General features: G+C 36.6%; 2 protein-coding genes across 3 annotated transcripts; one reads left to right on the forward strand and one right to left on the reverse strand.

Moving 5' to 3' along the window:
* The first annotated feature begins 900 nt into the window (after positions 1-900).
* Positions 901-10,786, forward strand: cfi (complement factor I). The gene is made up of 16 exons (XM_042400745.1): positions 901-960; positions 2,745-2,851; positions 3,286-3,439; positions 3,773-3,833; positions 3,931-4,084; positions 4,324-4,526; positions 5,174-5,278; positions 5,354-5,531; positions 5,987-6,012; positions 6,713-6,855; positions 7,123-7,226; positions 8,246-8,350; positions 8,462-8,637; positions 9,232-9,333; positions 9,435-9,583; positions 10,586-10,786. Exons 1-16 carry the CDS (start codon positions 901-903, stop codon positions 10,652-10,654), a joined length of 1,896 nt encoding a protein of 631 aa, XP_042256679.1. The 3' UTR covers positions 10,655-10,786.
* Positions 10,787-12,579: 1,793 nt separating this feature from the next.
* Positions 12,580-22,458, reverse strand: LOC121889686 (calcium uniporter protein, mitochondrial-like). Of its 2 annotated transcripts, none has more exons than XM_042401849.1 (9): positions 19,268-19,558; positions 17,290-17,350; positions 16,877-17,044; positions 16,594-16,698; positions 15,848-16,005; positions 15,582-15,688; positions 15,358-15,454; positions 15,098-15,214; positions 12,580-12,846 (listed from the first exon to the last, which is right to left on the reverse strand). In XM_042401849.1, the coding sequence occupies exons 1-9, from the start codon at positions 19,337-19,339 to the stop codon at positions 12,766-12,768; spliced, it is 966 nt and encodes a 321-aa protein (XP_042257783.1). In that variant the 5' UTR covers positions 19,340-19,558; the 3' UTR covers positions 12,580-12,765. The 2 variants fall into 2 exon arrangements, with proteins under 2 accessions (XP_042257783.1, XP_042257784.1); XM_042401850.1 differs by lacking the exon at positions 19,268-19,558 and adding an exon at positions 22,106-22,458 and having other exon boundaries at positions 12,581-12,846.

The raw sequence follows: 22,458 nt of genomic DNA on the forward strand, positions 1-22,458 counted from the left end.
AAACATACATGATGCAATCAATAAAACACATTGAATGTTGTGATTGAACATTGTGCTCTGAATTGAATATTAAATGAGGTTGTTAATAGTTCCACACTATTTTTCTATCATGAAGAAATGTATTTTTAAAAGTTGCAGAATTTAACAAGTAACAATTCCAAGTACTTTTATCACCTGCATAACAATTACTTTTACAGTATTAAAAAGTTATATATCATTTGCAAAACAAGTACTTTTTCAGCGATATAAAGTTGTATGCCAGAATGTGTTATATCAGGACCCTGAAAATGAAGCAGCAAAGTGGAATTCATTTTACCATTTACACCTGTAACATGTAAAAAAAAAAAAAAAAAAGAAGGACATTAATGTTTATTATTAACACCTGCAGGAAAATGAGTCTCCAATTCATCTGACTTGCATTTTTCTCATCTGTTGAAGGAAACAAAATGCAGCCAGACAGGTCGGATTTAAACCGCAACCTTTGGCACTGACCACTGAGCCGCCCACATATTTGTGTTTTCCCATATGCACTTAAACAACCCCAGCTCTTTAGTGACTGTTGTGTGACATTTACAGTACATGATCAGTCAGCTGGATGAATCAGGACACAGGCTATGTATACACGTGTGTGTCCACATTGACAAGACAAGCTAATGATTGATTGATCATGTCATCAGTGAAGAGAAGAGATAATCAGTTTGTCAGTCAAACTGCTCACTTACAGAGAGAATGACTGGCTCTGTTTGTATCTGCAGCTCTGCTTCTGCACTGCAAAAATAAATTTTATCATTAGTTTGTTCTTTCTGCCATTAGTAGAGATTAACAATATTTTTTGGCCGAAGGGAGAAAAAGAAGAAAACGTTTTTTGTGAAAAGCCAGTTTGTGTTTGTGTTTGTCAAGATGAGATCCACCAGAGTTTCTCTTCTCTTGGTGTTTCTTTTCGTCTCTCGTTCTGAAACGGTGAGTTGACTTGCGTTCTCCTTTACCTTGTTATTTAGAGTGTTCAAAAACATTCCATCACTTTCTTCTTCTGTATTTTTGAAACTTTTAACTGTTTTTATCACTTGTATTATGTAGGATTTCCAATCCAGATCAGTAAGTTTTCAGAATATATTGTATGTGTGTGTGTGTGTGTGATGTTGCTTAGTGCAGGAAAAAGATGGTTTGTAGAATGATATTGTGTTGTATGGTTACAGATGGGTGCATGAGCGTAGATTTGGGTATGGAAGGTAGGGACATGTCAAGATTTTGCTGAAATAGTCTACTCCCTCCCAATATTTTTACCAATCTCAAATGATCTTGTCATTTTAACTCCACATAACGTTACTGGAAAGATCTATGCAGAGTTGACAGATTTTGTATTTTCAGTGAAAAATAGTGCTATGATATAGAGTGAAAGAGATGAATATGGGGAAAACTTGACTTGATGATCTGGCAACCCTCAACCTCAAGCTGTACACATGTTGTCGTAGCTGCACAGCAGTAGTGGAGTCAATGAGGAATGGTGGTTAATCTGATGCTGTTAGTATTTGTAGTTTAAACATTTCAAACATCATGGAATTAAAAAGTTCTTCACAGGACAAAACTAACATCAGTCAGTTGATATATTTAAATTTCAGCCGTTGTTTTAAAAGTGTTGCTCAGACTTGACCTCATTTTATCAAACAACTTTATTACTGTGAGTGCAGGAAACTTGGTTTGTAGCCAAAATCAACAAAGTGTAAGAAACACAGAGCTGCTGAATCTCAGGTCCTGCAGCACATTACCTACAGATTTTTATGTATTTATTGTCTTGTAAACTTTATCTTGAAAATCTGTCATGTCAATTATAAATACAAATTTTAGTCTCAGTTTTTCAAGAAAATTAGATGTAAATGTCTGTTTAAAATCACAGTAAAAATATCCTGTTTTAGGCAGGTTATATCAGCAAATACAGATAGTGGAATATATAGTGAACCTTTTGCATAGTCAGGTTCTTTATGTGTGTATGTGTGTGCATGAGAGAGAAAAGACAGACAGACAGCAAGCACACATACGCAACAGTTTACTTTGGCCGTCTGACAAAATGTGTCCCCACCAAAGTTAGAACCAACACTACGGCCTTGGTTGAGTATACATGTAGTGTTCCAGAATATAATATACTATATTATAGTGGAGCATGGTGATCTGTATATAGTCTGTATATGGTTCAGTGTAGACCATGGAACCACCAACAGTTCTAGGTCAGACGACAACAGAGACCTAGATGAGAGGTTTAGAAAGGTCAGATATGTAAGAAGGGGGGCGACCCATTGACCCATTGCCTTAAAAACAAACAATAAGATTTTAAAATCAATTTTAAACTCCACCGGAAGCCAATGAAGAGAGGCCAGAACTGGAATAATGTGGTCTCTGTTATTATTAATGAGTTAATTGTTAATTACTATAAATTAATTTGAAGCTACGTAAGATTTCAATAAAAAGGGTAACTCATTCAAACATACATGATGCAATCAATAAAACACATTGAATGTTGTGATTGAACATTGTGCTCTGAATTGAATATTAAATGAGGTTGTTAATAGTTCCACACTATTTTTCTATCATGAAGAAATGTATTTTTAAAAGTTGCAGAATTTAACAAGTAACAATTCCAAGTACTTTTATCACCTGCATAACAATTACTTTTACAGTAATAAAAAGTTATATATCATCTGCAAAACAAATACTTTTACAGTATGTAACACTTTGTAACACTTTAACAGGACCCAATCCAACAACGCACCTCCACGGTCATCAGCCCATACCCTACAACCCCTACAGCGCCTGAGATAGATGAATTTCTGGGTCCAGATGAGTGTCTTGAAAAGAAGTAGGTGCTCCTTACTCTCATTGGCTGGGCTTTTTCCTTCTGCTATTTTCTCTCTTTTAGTTTCTATGACATATTTCCACTTATCCTTTTGTATTCTTACATTCTTTATTACTTATTGTTGCCATTGGTCAGTCAGTAAAGAACCTAAAGGCTGCCTTGTCTGACAAACACTGCTACGGAGTGGTCAGTGCAGCAGAATCAGACAAAAAGTAAACGCGTTTGTTTACTAGAACATTGAAGAAGTCTTTATTGTCTTTGTTAAAGTATTCTTCATCCCTGAGAGCTGTTTGTCTCTCACTGAATTTCCATTTCACATCATCTGTAATTCATTAATAATATGTGTGTAAATAAAGTCAAATTAAGGTTTCTCATCCATATGATCTGTATTTATATACATATATTTATATATACATACATATATATACATTTATCAGGTTAACTCGTGCATCATGTGACCTGGTGTTTTGTCCTCCATGGGAACGTTGCATTAATGGACAATGCTCCTGCAAACCGCCCTATCTGTGCCCCACTGAGAATGTCCATCCAGTTTGTGGAAGGAACAGTAGGAACTACCGCTCCTACTGCCAGGTAACTCGTGTGTAGGGTTTGGTATCAACAGCTGGTCTGGAATTGGGGTTAGTCATTTGTAACAGATACATAGTTCTCTAATCTGCTTATCAGTTTCTGAAAATGTATCTACAGTGATGATTTTCGGACCTACTGAGTTCCCATCAGTATATCTCTTTTCAAGAATCAGAACCAGGATTTGATGTGGTATCGATCCTTATTACAGGTGTTCATTCCTGGCAGATTACAATAGGGAAACACATAGATCATTTGTAAATGTAATTGGTTTTGTAAATGAAACTTGTATCATTTAAGTGCCAAATTTTCTTTTTTCAGTGTTAATATGTTTTCCAGGTGATGGCTGTCTCATGTCGGACCAAGAAACCTACCATGTCCCACTTTGGGGAAAATTGCGGTTTGCACTCATACATTCAGTTCCTTGTGATATTTTTGGTATCACTGTCATATTCCTACTTATTGCCAATATAACCTTTATGTCTCTCTTACCACAGAGGCTCAAGGGTTCCGCAGTTCAATAGAGTCAGACGTAGGAGTGGTCTGGCTCTTTGTTCCTGACACTAAAGGTGGGGAGGATTTACTGGTGTTTGAAACACAGTGGGACATGGCAGCTGCTAATGTGGCCTGCAAGGAGCACGGGAACAAACTGTGAGAGGAGATATATTTACATAATGCAAATGAATAGTGTACTAGCATTTATAAAGTCACAAAAAGTAGACCATAAACTTATAGGATAAATATACATTTACAATAACTGGTAGCCAACAGTAGCTCCATCCAAAATGAAAAAATATACTTTCTAACAACTCCAAAGCTGTCATACTACATTTTGCTAAAGATGTACAGTATACTAACAATGAGCCTTGTGTGCATGCATGTGTGTACAGTGGTGCAATGTCTGTGGGTTCCATGCCATACATCGACTTTGTGGTCAATTACCAATCTAAGGAGGTCCCATACAGTTGTGTTACCATCCGCTGCCAAGGTTTTGAGAATTCTCTGGCTGAATGTGTGATCAGCAGCAAGATACAATGTGACACAATGAAGGTCGCTACTGTAACGTGTTATGATGAATCACAAGCATCAAAAGGTCAGTAAACACTGATTCTACTCTAGTCTTTTCTATCTGTGCCTTCAGTAGATTGTGTTTACTGCATGCACAAAATAAATCCATATTAACTACCCACTATTTGGGTATTGATGACTGTGTAAGTAAAATTCTTGTTACATCAGTCACTTGTGAATAACAACCCAAGATACCTTAAGTCTTCCACTCAGGGGATCTACTCATTTTACCTCTTTTTGTCTGGCGTCAAACATGGTCTTAAACTTTGGGGTATTTATCTTTACCCTGACCCCATCACATCAGCTAAAAGCTGGGATGTGGAAGTTCATGGTCCAAATTAAGCCAAAAGGACGCCAGCATTCTGTGTAAAGGAGATTTTAGATTAGCCTTACCAAACCGGACATTGTCCAGGCATCCTTGATATCTTGTCCGTGAATATGCCAAACAGGAGAGTTTATCTGTGATCATCCAGACTCCTCTGGCTACCTGAGTGTCTGTGATCGTTTAGACTTGACCGTAGGGAGTTTTCATGGACCTATCACATGTCTGGCCTCTCATCTGATACCTGCTTTCCTTGGGCTCCTGATTATTTTGCTTTAAGGACCAATGAGGGACACAAACCTCTCCACTATAATCAGGGTATCATTTTTTTTTTTGTCTGTGTGTTTCAGAAGCGCGTAACTTCATGTGTGCTAATGGCAAGCGTGTGTTTCAGAACCAGACGTGTGACGGAGTTGACCACTGTGGCGACCGCAGTGATGAGATGTGCTGCAAAAGTAAACAAAACACATGGACATAAATGGATTTAATAACATCCCATCTTTCACAATGAGAATTATTATGTGTGTCAGATTGCAGGGATGGTGGTTTCCGCTGCAAAACAGGGGTGTGTGTGCATAAAGATGCAGTTGGTGACGGACAGATGGACTGTCTGGATGGCGACGATGAATCAAAGAAACACATCCCTTCTACAGGCAAGAGATACATACATACTGTCACACAGACATTTTTAAAACAGTTACCCAAACCTCATTTCTTCACAATCAATTCTAGAAATCACTGAAACTTTTGAAGGATTTCTGGTTTGTTTGTTCACCTTCAAAAAAGGTTTAAAAATATGACGAACAGTCTTGATAGTTCTATCAGGCTTCACCTGTTGTCAGCCCAGTCGACCCAACAGACAGACGAAAGCAAAATCATTTCAAAAATGACATTAAAAGTTACATTTTAAAAGTGGTAACATAATGTTGGGGGAGTTTTTCGGGCAATTCTGTCTTTTCTGCATCCTTGAGTATTTGGGTTTCTTTGTTGGTTTTTTTGTTATTAATTTTTAATATATTTCCACAGAATCTCCCACAGAATCAAGGGTGTCTGCCCGACGACTCAATCCCTCAGAACCAGGTACTCCTGTAACTGAGTTGTACACAGCAGTGATTATAATGCTGTTGTTGGTGGTGTTGATGATGTTTGTTTTTTTTCTTTATTTCAGATTATATCTCTCCCAAAGAAGGTACGTACCCTCATGATGGACAATAAGTATACTATGTGAGTAGCAGTTGGTGACACTTAGGGATGTCACCTAGTAATATCAGAGGTCGTAGTACACTGTATGGCCAAAGGTACTTTTCTTTGGGGTCTGTTTTTCATGGTCTCATGTGCGCCTCTTAGTTCTGATGAAGAGTATTCTTAAAGGACCAGTGTGTAGGATTTAGTGGCATCTAGCATTGAGGTTGCAGATTGCAACCAACTGAATACTCCTCCCCTCAACCTCGCCCTTCCAAGCCTGTAGGAGAACCTACAGTGGCCACGAAACTTACAAAGGTCCTCTCTAGAGCCAGTGTTTGGTTTGTCAGTTCTGGGCTACCGTAGAAACATGGTGGTGCAACACTGCAAGCTCCATGGTAGTGGACCCTCTCCCTATGTAGATATAAAGGGCTCATTCTAAGGCAATGAAAACACCATGATTCTTATTTTCAGGTGATTATACACTTCTTAAAACATACTCATGAATATTATATTCCATTTCTGCCAATAGACCCCTCTAAATCTTACACACTGGTTCTTTAATGCAAACAGCTTGTTTCTCTCTTTCCTGCACAAAGACACCCCCATAAAGAAATGCTTTTCCCTGTTTGATGTGGAATCAACCAATCACCAGACCAAATCTGATCACAGCTGGATATGAGTTTCAACTATGTGTCTGTGTGTAGAAATAAAGGCTAGCAGAGCGCAACTGGAGTCAAAGTTGTACTGTGGGATTCCCAACGCGGCCACCGTGGACGATGAAGTAGTGGAGGAGCGACGCAGCTCTGGCCGATTCAAGAGAGTGGTGGGAGGAGTCCCAGCCAAACCGGTCAGTTAGAAACACACCTGTTCGTCTCATTACAGTTACCAGTACATCTTTTAAAGCTACTATCATTATTATCATCACTGTGTATATCAGTGGTTCCCAAACTTGTGAAGGTTTGGGAACCACTGGCTGATATAATATTCCTATGCTGGTGTACTCACAATGTCATGTACGTACATGCTGTTCATTTATTAATATCCCGTAATAAATGGCACATACTGTATTTTTCTTGTAGTTTCAAATATAAAGTGTTCTTGTTTCTTTCCACAGACTCAGATCCAGTGGCAGATTGCTCTGGAGGAAAACAAAAAGATTGACTGTGGAGGAGCTTATATTGGAGGATGCTGGGTCCTCACTGCTGCTCACTGTGTCAGGTAGGGCAAGACTTTGAGGTAGAGGTAAAGTTAGAGGAGGTAAATGATGATGCAGTAGTATTAGTATGAAGTATTAGTGGTTGTACCTTATTGGCCTGAATATAAGACGATCCCCTCTTTTCTTTCTAACCAGTCTTGTTGAGACTTTCTCTGTTTCCCAGAGATACTAAATGAAGAGTCCTCATTCTTGAAGCCTTCAAACATGAAATAATGCTCCTTCCATGAAAGCAGAATGTAAGTCCCACATTTGTGTAACAGGTCCATCGGTCGCATTTTCACATTTTCTCCTGTTAGGCTCGTGGAAATAATTTTCTCTCACTGTAAGCATTTTTCAGACTGTCTTTTCAAGCTCCTCATCATGACATTGTGTGACGCTGGTAATTCTTTGTTGATGATTCTGCAGTTAAGCCCTCGGGAGATGCTTCCCACTCATTTCTACTCGTCAGGAATTTATTTCCACCGTAGCAGCACGTTAATGAGTCATCACAAACTCCTGAAGGTTAAATTGGGCTAATGTAACTCCACTCAACATTTAGGCTACAAACAACCCATAATGCAACAGATACATAATTGTCTGGTCCTCTAATATAATACAATTTCTAGGAAAAAAAACATTGTCTTATATTTGGGCCAATATTGTAATTGCAGTAGTTGGGTCTTAGAAAATAAAGTAGTTGTAATGGCATTCACAATCATAATAGTACTTGTGGGGATAAAAGTAGTAGCAATGGCAGTTGTAAGCAGTGTATTTTTAGTAGTTAAACATGTATTAACAGTATATAAACATTTAATAAATGGTTTATAACAAACTATAATGTACATACAAGTACATTTTAAGTGTTTGTCAGCAATTATAACTTCTCCCATGAAGACATATTTTATATTATTAAAACTGCATTATAGTGTGTTATAAACCATTTATTAACAGTTTGTATACTGCTAATGAATGCGAAATAGTGGGACTTAAAGTGAAGCGTTACTGTGATGATAATAGTGCCTCATCCATGTCTCTTTACTAGGCCCAACCCTTCCGCATTCATGGTGAAGTTTTCTCTCTGGAAGAAGTCTAAAGCTCAAAACACGACTGACATTGTTCCTGTTGCACAGATTCACATCCACCCAAGGTATCTATCAATTTATCTAAAATCAATCATTACACATACTTTATGTGAACATTAATATTAAAATGATGTCAATAGAGTAAGCAAAAGCTACCTTTGAATGATGTCATGCAGGTACAACGCCAGCAACTATGAGAACGACATTGCTCTGGTGGAGCTGAAGAAGCTTCCGTTCAGGGACGAATGTGTGTTGGACAATCCGGCCATCAGCGCTGTCTGTGTTCCCTGGTCCTCCCAACTCTTTCAACCAAACCACACCTGCAGCATCTCTGGATGGGGACGAAACAGAGGTGTATACATTTTACATGTACATGTCCAGCTTTCATGTCAACCACAAGAAGAACTATAACAATAGCGCAAATGAGCAGGTTATTATACCCAAGACTTCTAGTAAAACTATGTAAAAAAATATGTATACATAATTATAAATATGAATTATTTTTATACATCAAGTGGTATGTTTATAATCAGATTTTCCACTCAGATGCAATATTCAGATTTTTTTTGAAAAATAATTTTGATAATAAGCCCGATCTGTATGTTTATATCATAAAATTGCATTTCATAGAACAAAATTCTTGCCATGTGTCATAATTGTTACAAATCACTACAGTAATCATATGGCAATTATAAGATATAATGTATATGATATATGATAAATTCATCATATTTATTTTGTGGCATGAAATGCATTTAATAGCACTAAAGTTGTGCACAGAATAAATTTTGTTCCAGAAAACATGGATTCAAAATGAATTTTATGGACTATAAGCTACATAAAAAACTTCATATGTTGCACCATGGGTTATTTATTTTATTTATTTATTTATTTTATTTTTGTTCAGCTTGATTTGATGCTTAAATAACAATGTCTTTGTTCATAGAGGGAAAAGCAGCTCGGGTGTTGCTCTGGGCCAATGTATCCCTCGTGGATCAATGTCAGAAGTACTACAAAGATCGCTTCAAACCGGGCATGATGTGCGCAGGTGAGTGGTTGATGATCTATATATACACTCAAACACACAGCTTTATGAACATTGTACAGGTGTAAATCTGTGTGTGTGTGTGTGTGTGTGTGTGTGCGCAGGTGATCTGGCTGGCAGTGTGGACTCCTGTCAGGGGGACAGCGGAGGTCCTCTGGTGTGTGAGGATGAACTCGGTGTTTCTTACCTGTGGGGCATCGTCAGCTGGGGAGAGAGGTGTGGCCAGCCAGGATTCCCTGGAGTTTATACACAGGTAAAATACAGAGAAAAACACCTGTGTACATATATAAATAGGGAAAATACATATACACATATACAATATACACAGAAAAAAAAAATCATATATACATAGGAAAATACATGTATACATATGTAAGCATGGAAAATACATGTATAAATGTATATATGCACTGGAAATAAACACAAATATACAGATAAGTAAACCTATATACACTAAATAAATACATTTATACATATGTATATGTACGCACATATGCACAGGAAAAATACATGTATACATGTATAAACAGATAATATACATGTATATATATATATATACACAGAAAAAGAACACAGTATATACATAGGGAATATATGCATGGGGAAAATATACATATACATGTATACAAATATACAAAGAGACAATACAAGTATATCTATGTACACTGAATAAATACCGTACATGTATACATGTATAAACAGGGAAAATGCATATATACATGCATGTGCAGAGTAAAATACATATTTATAAAAGTTAAACAAACATACACACAGTATATACAGAATACAGGAAATACACAGACACAAATACTTATACAAGTGTAAAATATATGCTGCCATTATAATGGTTTCACATACAGTGTAATACAATATACTTTAAAATATATGATGCACAGCTACTGTAATTGTACTGTTGATTATATATGATTAATAAGGTATAATGTATGTACACTTGTGAGTTTAATAGATGTTCAAGATTTTTGATCTTGTATATTTATATCTTACTGACACTTTGTATCTAAAATATGAACATTTTATTCATGAACTGTAGAAAGTAAACATACACAGAAAATTCACATGGCTTCTTTGCTAATGATTAGCTAATATTTGATCACTTCAATGTCAGATTTCAATTAAATCAAAACAATTATTCATCCAGACAGTAAAATATTATTACAAACAAATTTGTAGCGCAGTTAAATATTACATGGTGACACTGTGATGATATGAATTCATCTCTCTGCCTCTCTGACAGGTTGCTCAATACTTTGAGTGGATCAGACTTCATACAGGTTGGCCTGCCGTGACCAGGTTCAACTCCTGATGAGCTGACCACACACACACACACACACACGCACATTTGTACTTATTCATACTCAACTAATCAAAGTTGTGTATTGATTAAAGTAGGATTTCCCTGACATTTCACCTTTACTACGGCTGTGTGATGACGGACACTTTGATTACTGTGAATAAAAGTTTTAATTGTTAAGAGCTGAAGTGTTTTTATTGTGAAAAAAGATTGTCTACATTAAAGGTTCACAATTTTTCAAGTGTCTTATACCAACAGTCAGGAGCACAAATGAACATTAAAGCTGTTTTTCTTGCTGTAATCATTCCTCCTGTTCATACTGACCATTAGAAGATCCCTTCATAATGACCTTACAATGGAAGTGATGGGGGACAAAATCCACAGTCCTCCCTCTGTGCAAAAATGTATTTAAAAGTTTATCTGAAGCTAATATGAAGCTTCAGCGTCCAAATGAGTCAAATCAAGTAGATATCTTTCAACGTTACAGTCTTTTTAGTGCCAAAGTTCCTCTTTTTGTTACTATACTTCCACCTGCAGCTCAACAGGGAAACACTGTCCGAGGAAACACAAAGAGGGAATTTGATGCTAAAAAGACTGTAAATGTGTCAGATATCCACTTGATATGATTAACTCAGACTGCTGAAGCTGAATAGAAGCTTCACATCAACTTTGGTAAATGCTTTATTTTACATTACTTTAATTTTATATTAATATCCTGGTAATTTTCAGGTATTTAATGGTTCATTTTCAGGACATTTCACAGACAGGGTGGTGCAATTTGGTACAAAGTATAAGAAACAACTTTAAAAAGTGTTAAGTTGGTTTAGTTGGTAATTTTTCTTTCACTGACAGAAAGTTTTCAGTGTGTAGATTTATGTGTCACTAACATATCAACTTATTAGATCATTTCATAAAAACTCTATAGTGGGCGCAGTTCCTGTATACTATCAAATTTACATCACCCTTTGAAAGAAATATCATAAGAATTAACAGTTATGCAAGCAGCTACTTTTAGATAATTATTTAAAAAAATCTAATATGCTTTGTCTATGTCTATGCTAATGTGAACTGTCAAAAATTTACTTTATTAAGCCAACTTAAAAAAAAATTTTCTTACATTTTGTACCAAATTGCACCACCCTTTCTGTAAAATATCCTAAAATTAACCGTTACATACGTGCAAATTACTAAAAGAATTTCCAGGAAATCAGTATAAAATTAGGGGACATGTAAAATAAAGTGTTAAACTTTAAATGCATTTTTGCACTAAATGACTGTGTGGACACACTGTGAATTTTGTCCTCCATCACTTACATTGAAAGCACATTTGAAGGATCTTTTAATATCCAGTATGAACAGGAGGAATGATTACAGCGAGGAAAACCTCTTTCACTGTTCATATGGACACCTGACTGCTGTTTTGACTCCTTTAAATCGCCTGGGTTTTTTTGCTGGTTGTATTGGTATTTAAATCGGTCAAAGCAGATGGCGTCCACCTAGAGTCGGGTTCTGCTTGAGGTTTCTTCACGTTAAAGGAGAGTTTTTTCTTACTCATCAAGTGCTGCTCATGGGGGGGATGTTTGGTCTCTGTGAATTAAAGAGTACAGTCTAGACCTGCTCTATGTGAAAAGTGCCCCGAAATTACTTTTGTTGTGATTTGGCGCTATATGAATAAAACTGAATTGAAAAATATTACTTAGTGTTCAATAAAATGCCAATAAAGCATGTTTTCCTGTTTGTATGGCTAATAAAATAATATTTGTTCATATAGCTTGAATATTACATAAGCTGCTAATCTGTTTCTACAGCTACCATGTTTTCATTAGGTAACAAAAAGACTTAATATAAAGTTATGTGTACATGTGCAAGATTCATTATGTCAAATATTTTTAATGTTTTTTTCAAGAGGACAAAAGAAAGGGTTTCGATGTATGAATACTTTAATATTTTGACATTTACTTGACAGATATCCATAGAAAGCAGAAAAAATTATGCAGGGGGATGCAGAAAGATTTTTTTTTTTCCACTGGGTCTTTGATGAAACAGAAACCAACATTTTTCAGAAACACTGCGTACAAAAATTATATTTTATGTCACATAAAAAAAGACAATTAGGTAAAATGTCAGTTGGCTCTTTGAGGCATCTGATCCACCGGCTGCTGCAGCTGAATGGCACTCCTCAAAGTCCTGAGATTACTCTCCACCTGAACACACAAACACACAGAGTTATAATCATTATTATGATTTCTGCATTTTATTTACGTCAGATGCGAGTTTCAGATTATCTGTGAAAGTTTGATGAGCTTTGCTGCTTGTGACATGAGAACACACAAACACATGCACCTGTTTATAAAAGATTTCCACTGTAGAGCTGAAAACATCAGATCTGTGTGGAGTGATGATGAGGAGACTGTAACCTTCCTCAAATGAATAGATGAAACAAACAGAAACGTCATATTTCCATCATGTTTTCCATCGTTAGAGTTTTGACCGCCACTCTTTAAATAATGTCATCTCGTTTCCTCTTCTTCTGCAACGGTTTAATGACACTGACCGGAGAATTAGCGCCACCTGCTGTTTATCTGCTAATATTCACACAACAGCAGTGAATGAAAACAAACATTCATCTGCATTTTCTTTTTCTACAAATTTCCCAGAAAAATTTCTGAGTAATTCGCAGATATTTAACAATTAAATTCTAGGATATTTGACAGAGCAGGTGGTGCAATTTTGGTAAAAAAAAAAAAAATAAGAAACAACTTTAAAAAGTGTTAAATTGGTTTATTTGGTAATTTTACTTTAAATGACAGAAAATACTTAGTTTTCAATTTACATATTAGCATATTGGGTAGTTTCTTAAAAATTCTATAACGAGCACATTTCCTGTATAATACCAAAGTACAAAACGCTTTCAAAGAAATGTCGGAAGAATGAGCAGTTACACAGCAGCTGCTTTAAGGAAATTATTGAATACACCTAAAATGCTGATCTTGGGTTAAGCAAACAAAACTACACACTGAAAACTAAATATTACACAACACAGTTAAAGAATTGTCAAGAGTCTAATTTATTAAAACATTTTACAAAACATCTATGTATGAAACCTCAAATAGTCTATAATGACCAATTAAACCAACTTAATCCTTTTGTCGGTTTTTTCGTATAATTTATACCAAATTGCACCACTCTCTTTGTAAAACGTCCTAAAAATTAACCATTAAATATGTGCAAATTACTACAAATATTTCCAGGAAAATCAGCATAAAATTTGGGGACCTATTATTGAAATTCTGTTTGGATGGAAACAAACATTCATTTTTAATTTTTTCTTTTTAGAAACTCAGTTAGAATTTGCACTAAATCAGTAATGTCATGGCTTGAACACTGCATCGCTACATCACAAAAATAGTAAGTCAAAAGCAACAGTATGTATTTTTGTTGTTGTTGTAAAAAGTCACATTATGTGCTATGTTTAAGAGGGGAGTTTGACATTTTGGGAAATACGATTATTCAGTTTCTTCTTTAGAGTCTGATGTTCAGATTGATTCCTCTCTCATGTCCATGTACACTTCATATTAAGCTACAACCAGCAGCCAGTTAGCTTAGCTTAGCATAAAGACTGGAAACAGGGGGAAACAGCTAGCCTGGCTCTAACAAACAAACAAACAATAACCAACATCTTTAAAGCTCACTAATGAACACGTTCTATCTCCTTAGTTGAATCTGTACAGAAACACAATGTAAAAGCATCAAACTTCTTACTCTTAAATTTTATTATAAAGACATTCATGCCCCTTTTCTTCTTCTGCCCTTTAAAGCACTTTGGTAACTTGCTTTTTTTGTACAATACTTAATAAACAAAAATATGTTTCCTATTTCATTTTTCTTTGATTCTACATCCTTAAACATACTTCAAGAACATAATATATGCGTGTATGTGTGTTAGGGATGTACCCAAATACAAATACGTTATTTGGCAAAGCACAAATAGTGGGGTTTTTACAATTATTTGTTTTCAGGAAAAAAAACAAAAACATGTTAAATACCAGCACACAGGTCGGTTACATCACTATCTCAGTGTCTCTCCTCTGCTCCGCTGTGACGTCTATCAGCAGGTCTCAACGAGGGGAGTCACATCCACCTGCTACATGACGCACATTTCCTAATTTGGACATCACTCCCGCAGTTGAGAGTGTTCCCCAGAGATAAAGCTGAACTACTGACACAAATGAAATGCTCCCAAGGGAACACTTCATGAACACTTATTGTAACTTTAATTTTCTAGGATTTTTAAGCCTCTTTCCACTTTTATTCAAATACAAATACAAATAATTTTGCTGCCTCAACAAATACAGATACAAATACTGGGCTCTCTGCACATCCCTAGTTTGTGCGTGTGTGTGTGTGTGTGTGTGTGTGTGTGTGTGTGTGTGTGTGTGTGTGTGTGTTCATCACCTCTGCCAGCTCGTCTTTCAGCTGGTTGTATTTTTGAACATCAAATTTGTGATGAGATGCTTTCTGGTGGAAGAAGTTGAGGAACTGACGATCTCTCACATCTGGGCAGATGAAATCCTGAAAACACACACACACACACACACACACACACACACACACACACACACAGCATCACAGTACAGAAAGACACATTTGTGTGTCAGTACTTGTGAGGAATACTAACTGAAGACAGAAAAGTGTAAAATATGTTTGTTTTTTACCTGTTTGGTGAGGACGTAGTAGGCGAAGAAGAGCATGCTGGTGCTGTAGGTGATGAAGTAGGTGACGGGCTCCATCACGTCCCAGGCAAACACATACCTGTTACACACACACACACACACACACACACACACACACACCAAAACATGTCATGATGTCATGTGACGGAGAGCTACCTGACTGATCCAGCTGTAGTAAATGTGTGTGTGCATGTGTTCATCATCACCAGGTGAGGTAAGCCAGGAATCCTCCCTGCAGTGACAGGTAAGCGAGCCCCACCCATCCCAGTAATGATGCTCTAGACTCCGCCTCCTTCGCCATCTGGACTCTCACCTGTACACACACACACACACACACACACACACACACACACACACACACACACACACAGAGGTAGGTGTAGTAGTAGTAGTAGTATCTAGAGTGTAGTAGTCAGTGTGTATAACAGCAGTAATATTAGCAGTTTTTGTAGTAGTACTGCATGTTTAGTACCGTCTCCAGTGGCTGCAGCTGCTGTTTGAGTTCGTCCTGTCTGATCATCAGCTCGGTGTGTTTGAGGTGCTGCTGCTGAGGAAGAGTCAGAGCCGAGTGAAGCAGGTGGACCACGTACTTCATATCATCCAGACCCAACACGTGTTCATGAGACGAGCCTGACAGACACACAGACACAGCTGTAAAAATACTTCCTGGAACACATATCAGTAATCCTGGGAGAAGACCTGAAGGCATCAATGCATGTACAGCACATGTATGTCCTCATTTTACATACATTTAACTAACAGAACTGAGTTTAACCTCTACCATTAAATGTATAAACATAATTTTCTGTATTTATTTATCTCCATGAAAATGTCTAGAATATTTTTGTGACAGCAAACCAATGAAATATGAATTATAAATTGCTTCAAATTTGACATTTTCTGGTTCACACACTTTTTGTCCTCCAGTGCATCACATTTCAGGTTGTTTAACAAGCCAATTTATGGTCCTGTGAAGCACTTTGTGAATTTCATTTCCGTGAAAGGTGCTATACTAAATAAACTTATTATTATTATTATTATTATTATTATTATAGTAACAATTTGATGTGCCAAACCTACCCTAAACCTCTCCAAAATGGCTAAAATGTGCTTTCAATAATATTATTAATATCAATAAATAATGTTTTTACGTGCTACTACTGCTAATGGTCTTCTCCTACCACAAGCATAACACAGATACAGACACACAGGTTTTACCTGGTCCAGGTGAGCGAACGTTGTATGTGATGTCATTGATCATGAGCTGGAAATCTTTATTTAAAACAGTTTCCATACAGGTGCATGAAGAGATTCTCTGTCCATCTGAGGAGAAGAAAGGAAAAGGAAAAAAGTGACATTTTTAGAGAGTGGAGACTCTTTTTTCCTCTTCTCACTTCCTCAAAGGCCTGTTTAAGGGTTAAAACTTGGCTTTAAGGTTAAAGTAAGAGTTACAAACTGAGGAATGTGGATGTAGTGGACGTGTGTTTGGTGTGTTTTGTACCTCCATTGAGCAGGGCGGTGGCATGCACCCCGGGGTCTTTGGCTGTGATGTCACGCAGCAGGTCGCCCACCGTGGTCAGCATCGGTGTCAGAATGAAGCGACACTCCCGACCTGCAGGGAGTCGCAGAGACAGGACGGGGCGACCGAAGCTGTAACGAACAGAGGCATCTGAGATAGAGAGAGAGAGATTTACATAGCAGTTAGTTCATTCATTAAACTACACAGATTAAACAAGTGAGATATCTTGTGTTAATTAGTGAGTTTTAGAGGAGCTGGTAGGTGTATTTTTGAACTTTAGACAGAACCAGGCTGGCTGTTTCCCCCCTGATTCCAGTCTTTATGCTAAGCTAAGCTAACCACCTCCTTATCTGTACTGAAAACACTGACATGAATTTTGAAAGATGAGATTTTACCTTTGGATGGAGACTGGCTGCTGAAACTGGAGACAACACAGGCAGACCAGACCGGACTGGACTGAGAGACAAACAGAAATCATTATATTCACAACTCTGACTTTTATTTACACAAGAGTCACATTGACATGATTATGATATGACTGGAGAGTATTGTTCTTGCAACTGCATTTATAGCCTTTTTTTTTGACTCAATAATAGCTTAACCATGTCATGTGACGCTACTTCAGTACACTTAATACATTTAATATCCAGGAATTCACATTACAGACATGACCGCTGACTATCCCCTCACACACTGATTATATACTGTAAGATTTAAAGAAAAAGTTTAAGGAGGAAAGAGAAACACACAGAAGCAGCACAGGCATCAGGTGACAGAGAGACATGAACACATTTAAAGCAGGAGGCAGAAAAATGTGGTAAGATCAGACTCACTGCTGTAACTAGATGAATTACTGTTCTGTAAATATTTTAAAGGCACAATCTGTCGTTCAAATGTAAACTAAAGGACATCCTAAAAAACAAAAGTCAAAGCACAAGATTAAAACCTGCTATAAAAGGACTAACATATCTTTAATACAGGCATTAACACTACACAACAACTCTATTAACATGATTATTTCTTCAGCTGTTTAAAAGTCATTGACCTCAGTAACTGTTGTAAACACAGAACTAAACTGACAGATAGTTTCTGTTATGAAACAGAAAATGTTGATTTGTGAACTGTGTGTAATTTGTTTGTTCACAGTTCATTTGCACCTTTATCTTTATGCAAGTGTCATTAAGCATCATAAATAAAACTTAAGTCATGTGATTTGAGAAATGGTTTTGCACTTTTATCTTGATCCCCTAGTGTCATTTTATACTTATTTTATATCTATTCTTGTCCATAAATGTATAATTTATTCAAAACATTGAGTTTTAAAAAAGTCATTTTATTGCTTGATTATTTATAAGTATAAGTTTTTCAGGTGTAAAAATAGTATTTGGTCTCATTTATATGCATATGGAATATGATGCAGATTTGGTGTGCATTCATGAATGCTTGAAATAGGTTAGGGGGGCCCCCAAACAAGATTTTGCAAAGGCCCCCCAAAAAGCTAGAAACGGCCCTGGTGAGCAGGAACATTGTGTTCAAACACAGAGCTGACTGAGGAGAGTCAGTCTGTCGGAAACGAGACGACACCAAAATGTCTTTCTATAGATACATTTTCACCAAAACACTAAAACTGGGTTAAAATCACTTTTTGTATAAAGTTTTTTTGTCATATTAATGAGTTTACAAAGTAAATTGGTATTTAATGGGTTACAGAAGCAGAGAAAAACAAAAAAACAAAAACATGTTTGTTGCAGCTGCACATCATAACAGCTCAGACAAACATGTCTCTGTCATGTCCTGTCCTGTTGTTGTGACTCAGTGCTTAGAGAATGTACTGCACTAGTACCAGCAGCAAAACTGATGTAAAAGTTTTAGTGGTAAAAGTGCTGCTGCTAGTTGTAGGATACAGGAGTAATCCACTAAATTTTCAGGGGGAAATACTGTACTTTCTACTCATCAGAACTTTGTTTTTTCTTCTTTCCTCTCCCATTAATCATCTCATGACCCCTCAGATTTATCTGCTGACCCTTTGGAGGGGCCCGACCCCTAGGTTGGGAACCACTGGACTAAACTAGCTAACTGTATATAAAGTAGTTGAAACTAGCTCCACCTCCAGCAGCTACAACAGTAACATGCTGCTCTAACCCTTCAGTATTAATCTACATCAAGCTCATAATACTTATGTACTTTTTTTTAAGTAGGATGTGAGTACTACTCTGCCTGATTTTAATTCAATCAATAAACATGGATGCAAACTGTAATAAAAGCAGCTCTCTGTTGATCTTTACACACACACCTCCCCAGACTGTGAGTTCATACATTTAGGAAGTGCCTGATTCCTGTTCCTGCTGTTTCTTTCTGATAAGTTTAACTCACCGTGTAGATCCGGAGTCTTGCAGGTCGAGAGCAGCTGAAACTAAATCTGCAGAGAAATCTGGACACAAACATGATCAACGCAGTAGTCCAAACAAAGAAATCCTGAAGATCTGAAGCCTCTCTTCAGTGTCGTAAACCAGCTGACACGCCAAGGCTGGGGGTTTGAAATATGTGTTGGGCAAGTGGAAACAGGTTTCATGACATTCTGAAAAGCAGGAAGAGGAACAGGGAAGTTAACCCTCTCCTGACTGGTCCAGTGAGATGTTTAAAGCTGCTGAGTTCAATTGCAGCTGAAACTGACAGATCCAAACAAATAGTGGTGGTAGAAGTGGTGGTAGAAGTACTCAGATCCTTTACTGAAGTAAAAGTACCAATACAGCAATGTAAAAATACTCCATTACAAATAAAAACCCCTCATGAAAAATTCTACTACAGTAAAAGTACATAAGTATTATGAGCTTGATGTAGTTCAAGTATTGCAGTAAAAGTACATAAGTATTATGAGCTTGATGTAGTTAAAGTATTGCAGTAAAAGTACATAAGTATTATGAGCTTGATGTAGTTCAAGTATTGCAGTAAAAGTACATAAGTATTATGAGCTTGATGTAGTTAAAGTATTGCAGTAAAAGTACATAAGTATTATGAGCTTGATGTAGTTCAAGTATTGCAGTAAAAGTACATAAGTATTATGAGCTTGATGTAGTTCAAGTATTGCAGTAAAAGTACATAAGTATTATGAGCTTGATGTAGTTATAGTATTGCAGTAAAAGTACATAAGTATTATGAGCTTGATGTAGTTAAAGTATTGCAGTAAAAGTAGTGGTTTGGTCCCTCTGACTGATATATTATTATATATGACATCATTAGATTATTAATAGTGAAGCATCAGTGTTAGAGCAGCATGTTACTGTTGTAGCTGCTGGAGGTGGAGCTAGTTTCAACTACTTTATATACAGTTAGCTAGTTTAGTCCAGTGGTTCCCAACCTAGGGGTCGGGCCCCTCCAAAGGGTCAGCAGATAAATCTGAGGGGTGGTGAGATGATTAATGGGAGAGGAAAGAAGAAAAAACAAAGTTCTGATACACAAATCTGTTTTCAGTTTTTGGACTTTTTCTCTAATCTTTGATTTTTGCTGAATTTGAACATTTATTGAAATGAAAGCATGTGAGAAGTTTAGAGGGAAAAATCACTATTTGGTGGAGTTGTTAACAACTCATAAACATGTGAAATGTGATCCCGACTACACACTGCTTTTTATAAGACGTCAAGAGCCAAAAAGGTTGGAAACCACTGGTTTCATCTTTAACAATGCGTTGTATTTTAAAAGCTTGTTATATTATCCATTGTGTCAAATCTTCATCTGAAAAGTAACTAAAGCTGTCAAATAAATGTAGTGAAGTAGAAAGTACAATATTTCCCTCTGAAATGTAGTGGAGTGGAAGTATAAAGTAGCATCACATGGAAATACTAAAGTAGAAGTACCTCAAAACTGTACTTAAGTACAGTACTTGAGTAAACTTTCCACCACAGCAAACAAGTCAAATCTAGAACTGTCTTCTAAACATAATTATTTCCTACTTCATTCCCAGAAAAATCCCAGAAAATACTAGCAGAGAGAGAAGCAGCATTGATCACATTATTTATTGAATATCGACCAGATTCTGTAAAAAAACAACTTTGAAATGGTACTAAAGTATGCTCGACCCAAATTCAAAATGTTCAGTGCAAATTACTTTATTACCCTTCAACTGAACATTACTTTAGACTCACCTGAAGATAGAAAACTAGGAGGAAAAATTAAAACAAAAATAGAAATAAAGTTACAATTCCTGTTTATTTGATGTCATTCTTCACACTCAACTCTTGTGTGCTGAATACTACATTAGTTAGTATTTTAAATTCATTATTGCAAGAGTGCACAAGTTAAACAAGAGAGGCAAAAGTCTTAAAGACATTCTTGTCGCTTCAGATTTGAGAGGCAGCCCTGCAGTCCATGATAACCTGAATTCTCCTGAACACAATGTGCACTAAAGAGTTCAGGCGTCCCCCCTCAGGACAAAATTCAAAATTCAGATTTCAGAACACAAAAGCACTATTAGGAGACAGGATCTAACTTCTCATGCAGAAAAACATTTTCTACAATAGAGACCACAATGTCTCACTCTGAAAGTGAACTGCAATAAGCGAGGTGGCTTCTGGATCTGTTGCTTTTAAAACATGAAGCGTTTTGGAAACATAAATTAAACACACTATCACTGAATGAAGAGCTGGACTTGAGGTGTTTCCTTATAGGCTCAGTTTAACTGTTATTATTTAGCTTTGATACAAGTTGTTGGAAATTATACTGGAATTTGATTTTTTTTTGTTTGTTCTTTTCACTGGATTGATGTTTTTTATTTAACCATAAGATGGCGCCATAATGTGTAGAGCAAACAGGTAACAATACATGTGACACAGATGATGGCTTGATTACTGAGTCATGTAATTATACTACACAATGCCTTGTGTGATGTTTGAAAATGTATAAAAAGTGGTTTTCAAACAGCTATTCTTGTTTGTCCCCTGATGAAGGCGTGAGCTTTGATTCGAACATTGTTTAAGTGCAACAGTTTCTCTTTCTGAGTAACACGAAGAGACTAATGTAAACTTTAATACCCAGCATATTGGACAATTGTAATGTTCTTCTGTCTGTCAACACAAAAAAGTTAAATCAGTTCCAACTGATTCAAAACTCAGAGGGAGAGAAAATATTACTGTTTTAAAGCCTCCAGCTTTCATATTGATTCTTTTACTTGTTTTTCAAGCACTTCACAGTCTGCCAGCAGACTGATCTGCCTACCATGTGTGAACCCGGATGGCCCCTCAGGTCCTCTGGAGTCTTTTAGTTGTTTCAAAAACTTTCTGTGAGGCAGCTTTAAGTTTTAATGCTCTGAGCCATTTGAACAGTCTGACGCAGATCTGAGGGTTAGGGTGTGATTAGTGTTGACATTTTCAAACTTGAAACATACTCAGCCTTTCTTTCAATCATTTATGTTATTGTATTCATGTTTCATGTATTCATGTATGTTAATGCTGTGAAACAAAATATTAGAAACACTTTTGAATAAAATACACTAAAGTGCACCACCACCACCCACTACGACCTCAATAATGAACATAAAGTAGAATTATCACTTTTCTGACAATGTCAAC

Source organism: Thunnus maccoyii, chromosome 22, assembly GCF_910596095.1.
Source record: "Thunnus maccoyii chromosome 22, fThuMac1.1, whole genome shotgun sequence".
Lineage (NCBI taxonomy): Eukaryota > Metazoa > Chordata > Actinopteri > Scombriformes > Scombridae > Thunnus > Thunnus maccoyii.

Excerpts from the sequence above, each read along its gene's own strand:
- cfi (XM_042400745.1), top strand. The coding sequence starts at position 901 with ATGAGATCCACCAGAGTTTCTCTTCTCTTGGTGTTTCTTTTCGTCTCT. Across the intron at positions 961-2,744 it reads TCGTCTCTCGTTCTGAAACG|GACCCAATCCAACAACGCAC; the intron begins GTGAGTTGACTT and ends ACACTTTAACAG. Across the intron at positions 5,279-5,353 it reads TGATGAGATGTGCTGCAAAA|ATTGCAGGGATGGTGGTTTC; the intron begins GTAAACAAAACA and ends TATGTGTGTCAG.
- LOC121889686 (XM_042401849.1), bottom strand. The coding sequence starts at position 19,339 with ATGTTTGTGTCCAGATTTCTCTGCAGATTTAGTTTCAGCTGCTCTCGA. Across the intron at positions 16,006-16,593 it reads CGTTCGCTCACCTGGACCAG|GCTCGTCTCATGAACACGTG; the intron begins GTAAAACCTGTG and ends TGTGTCTGTCAG. Across the intron at positions 12,847-15,097 it reads TGAAAGACGAGCTGGCAGAG|GTGGAGAGTAATCTCAGGAC; the intron begins GTGATGAACACA and ends TTGTGTGTTCAG.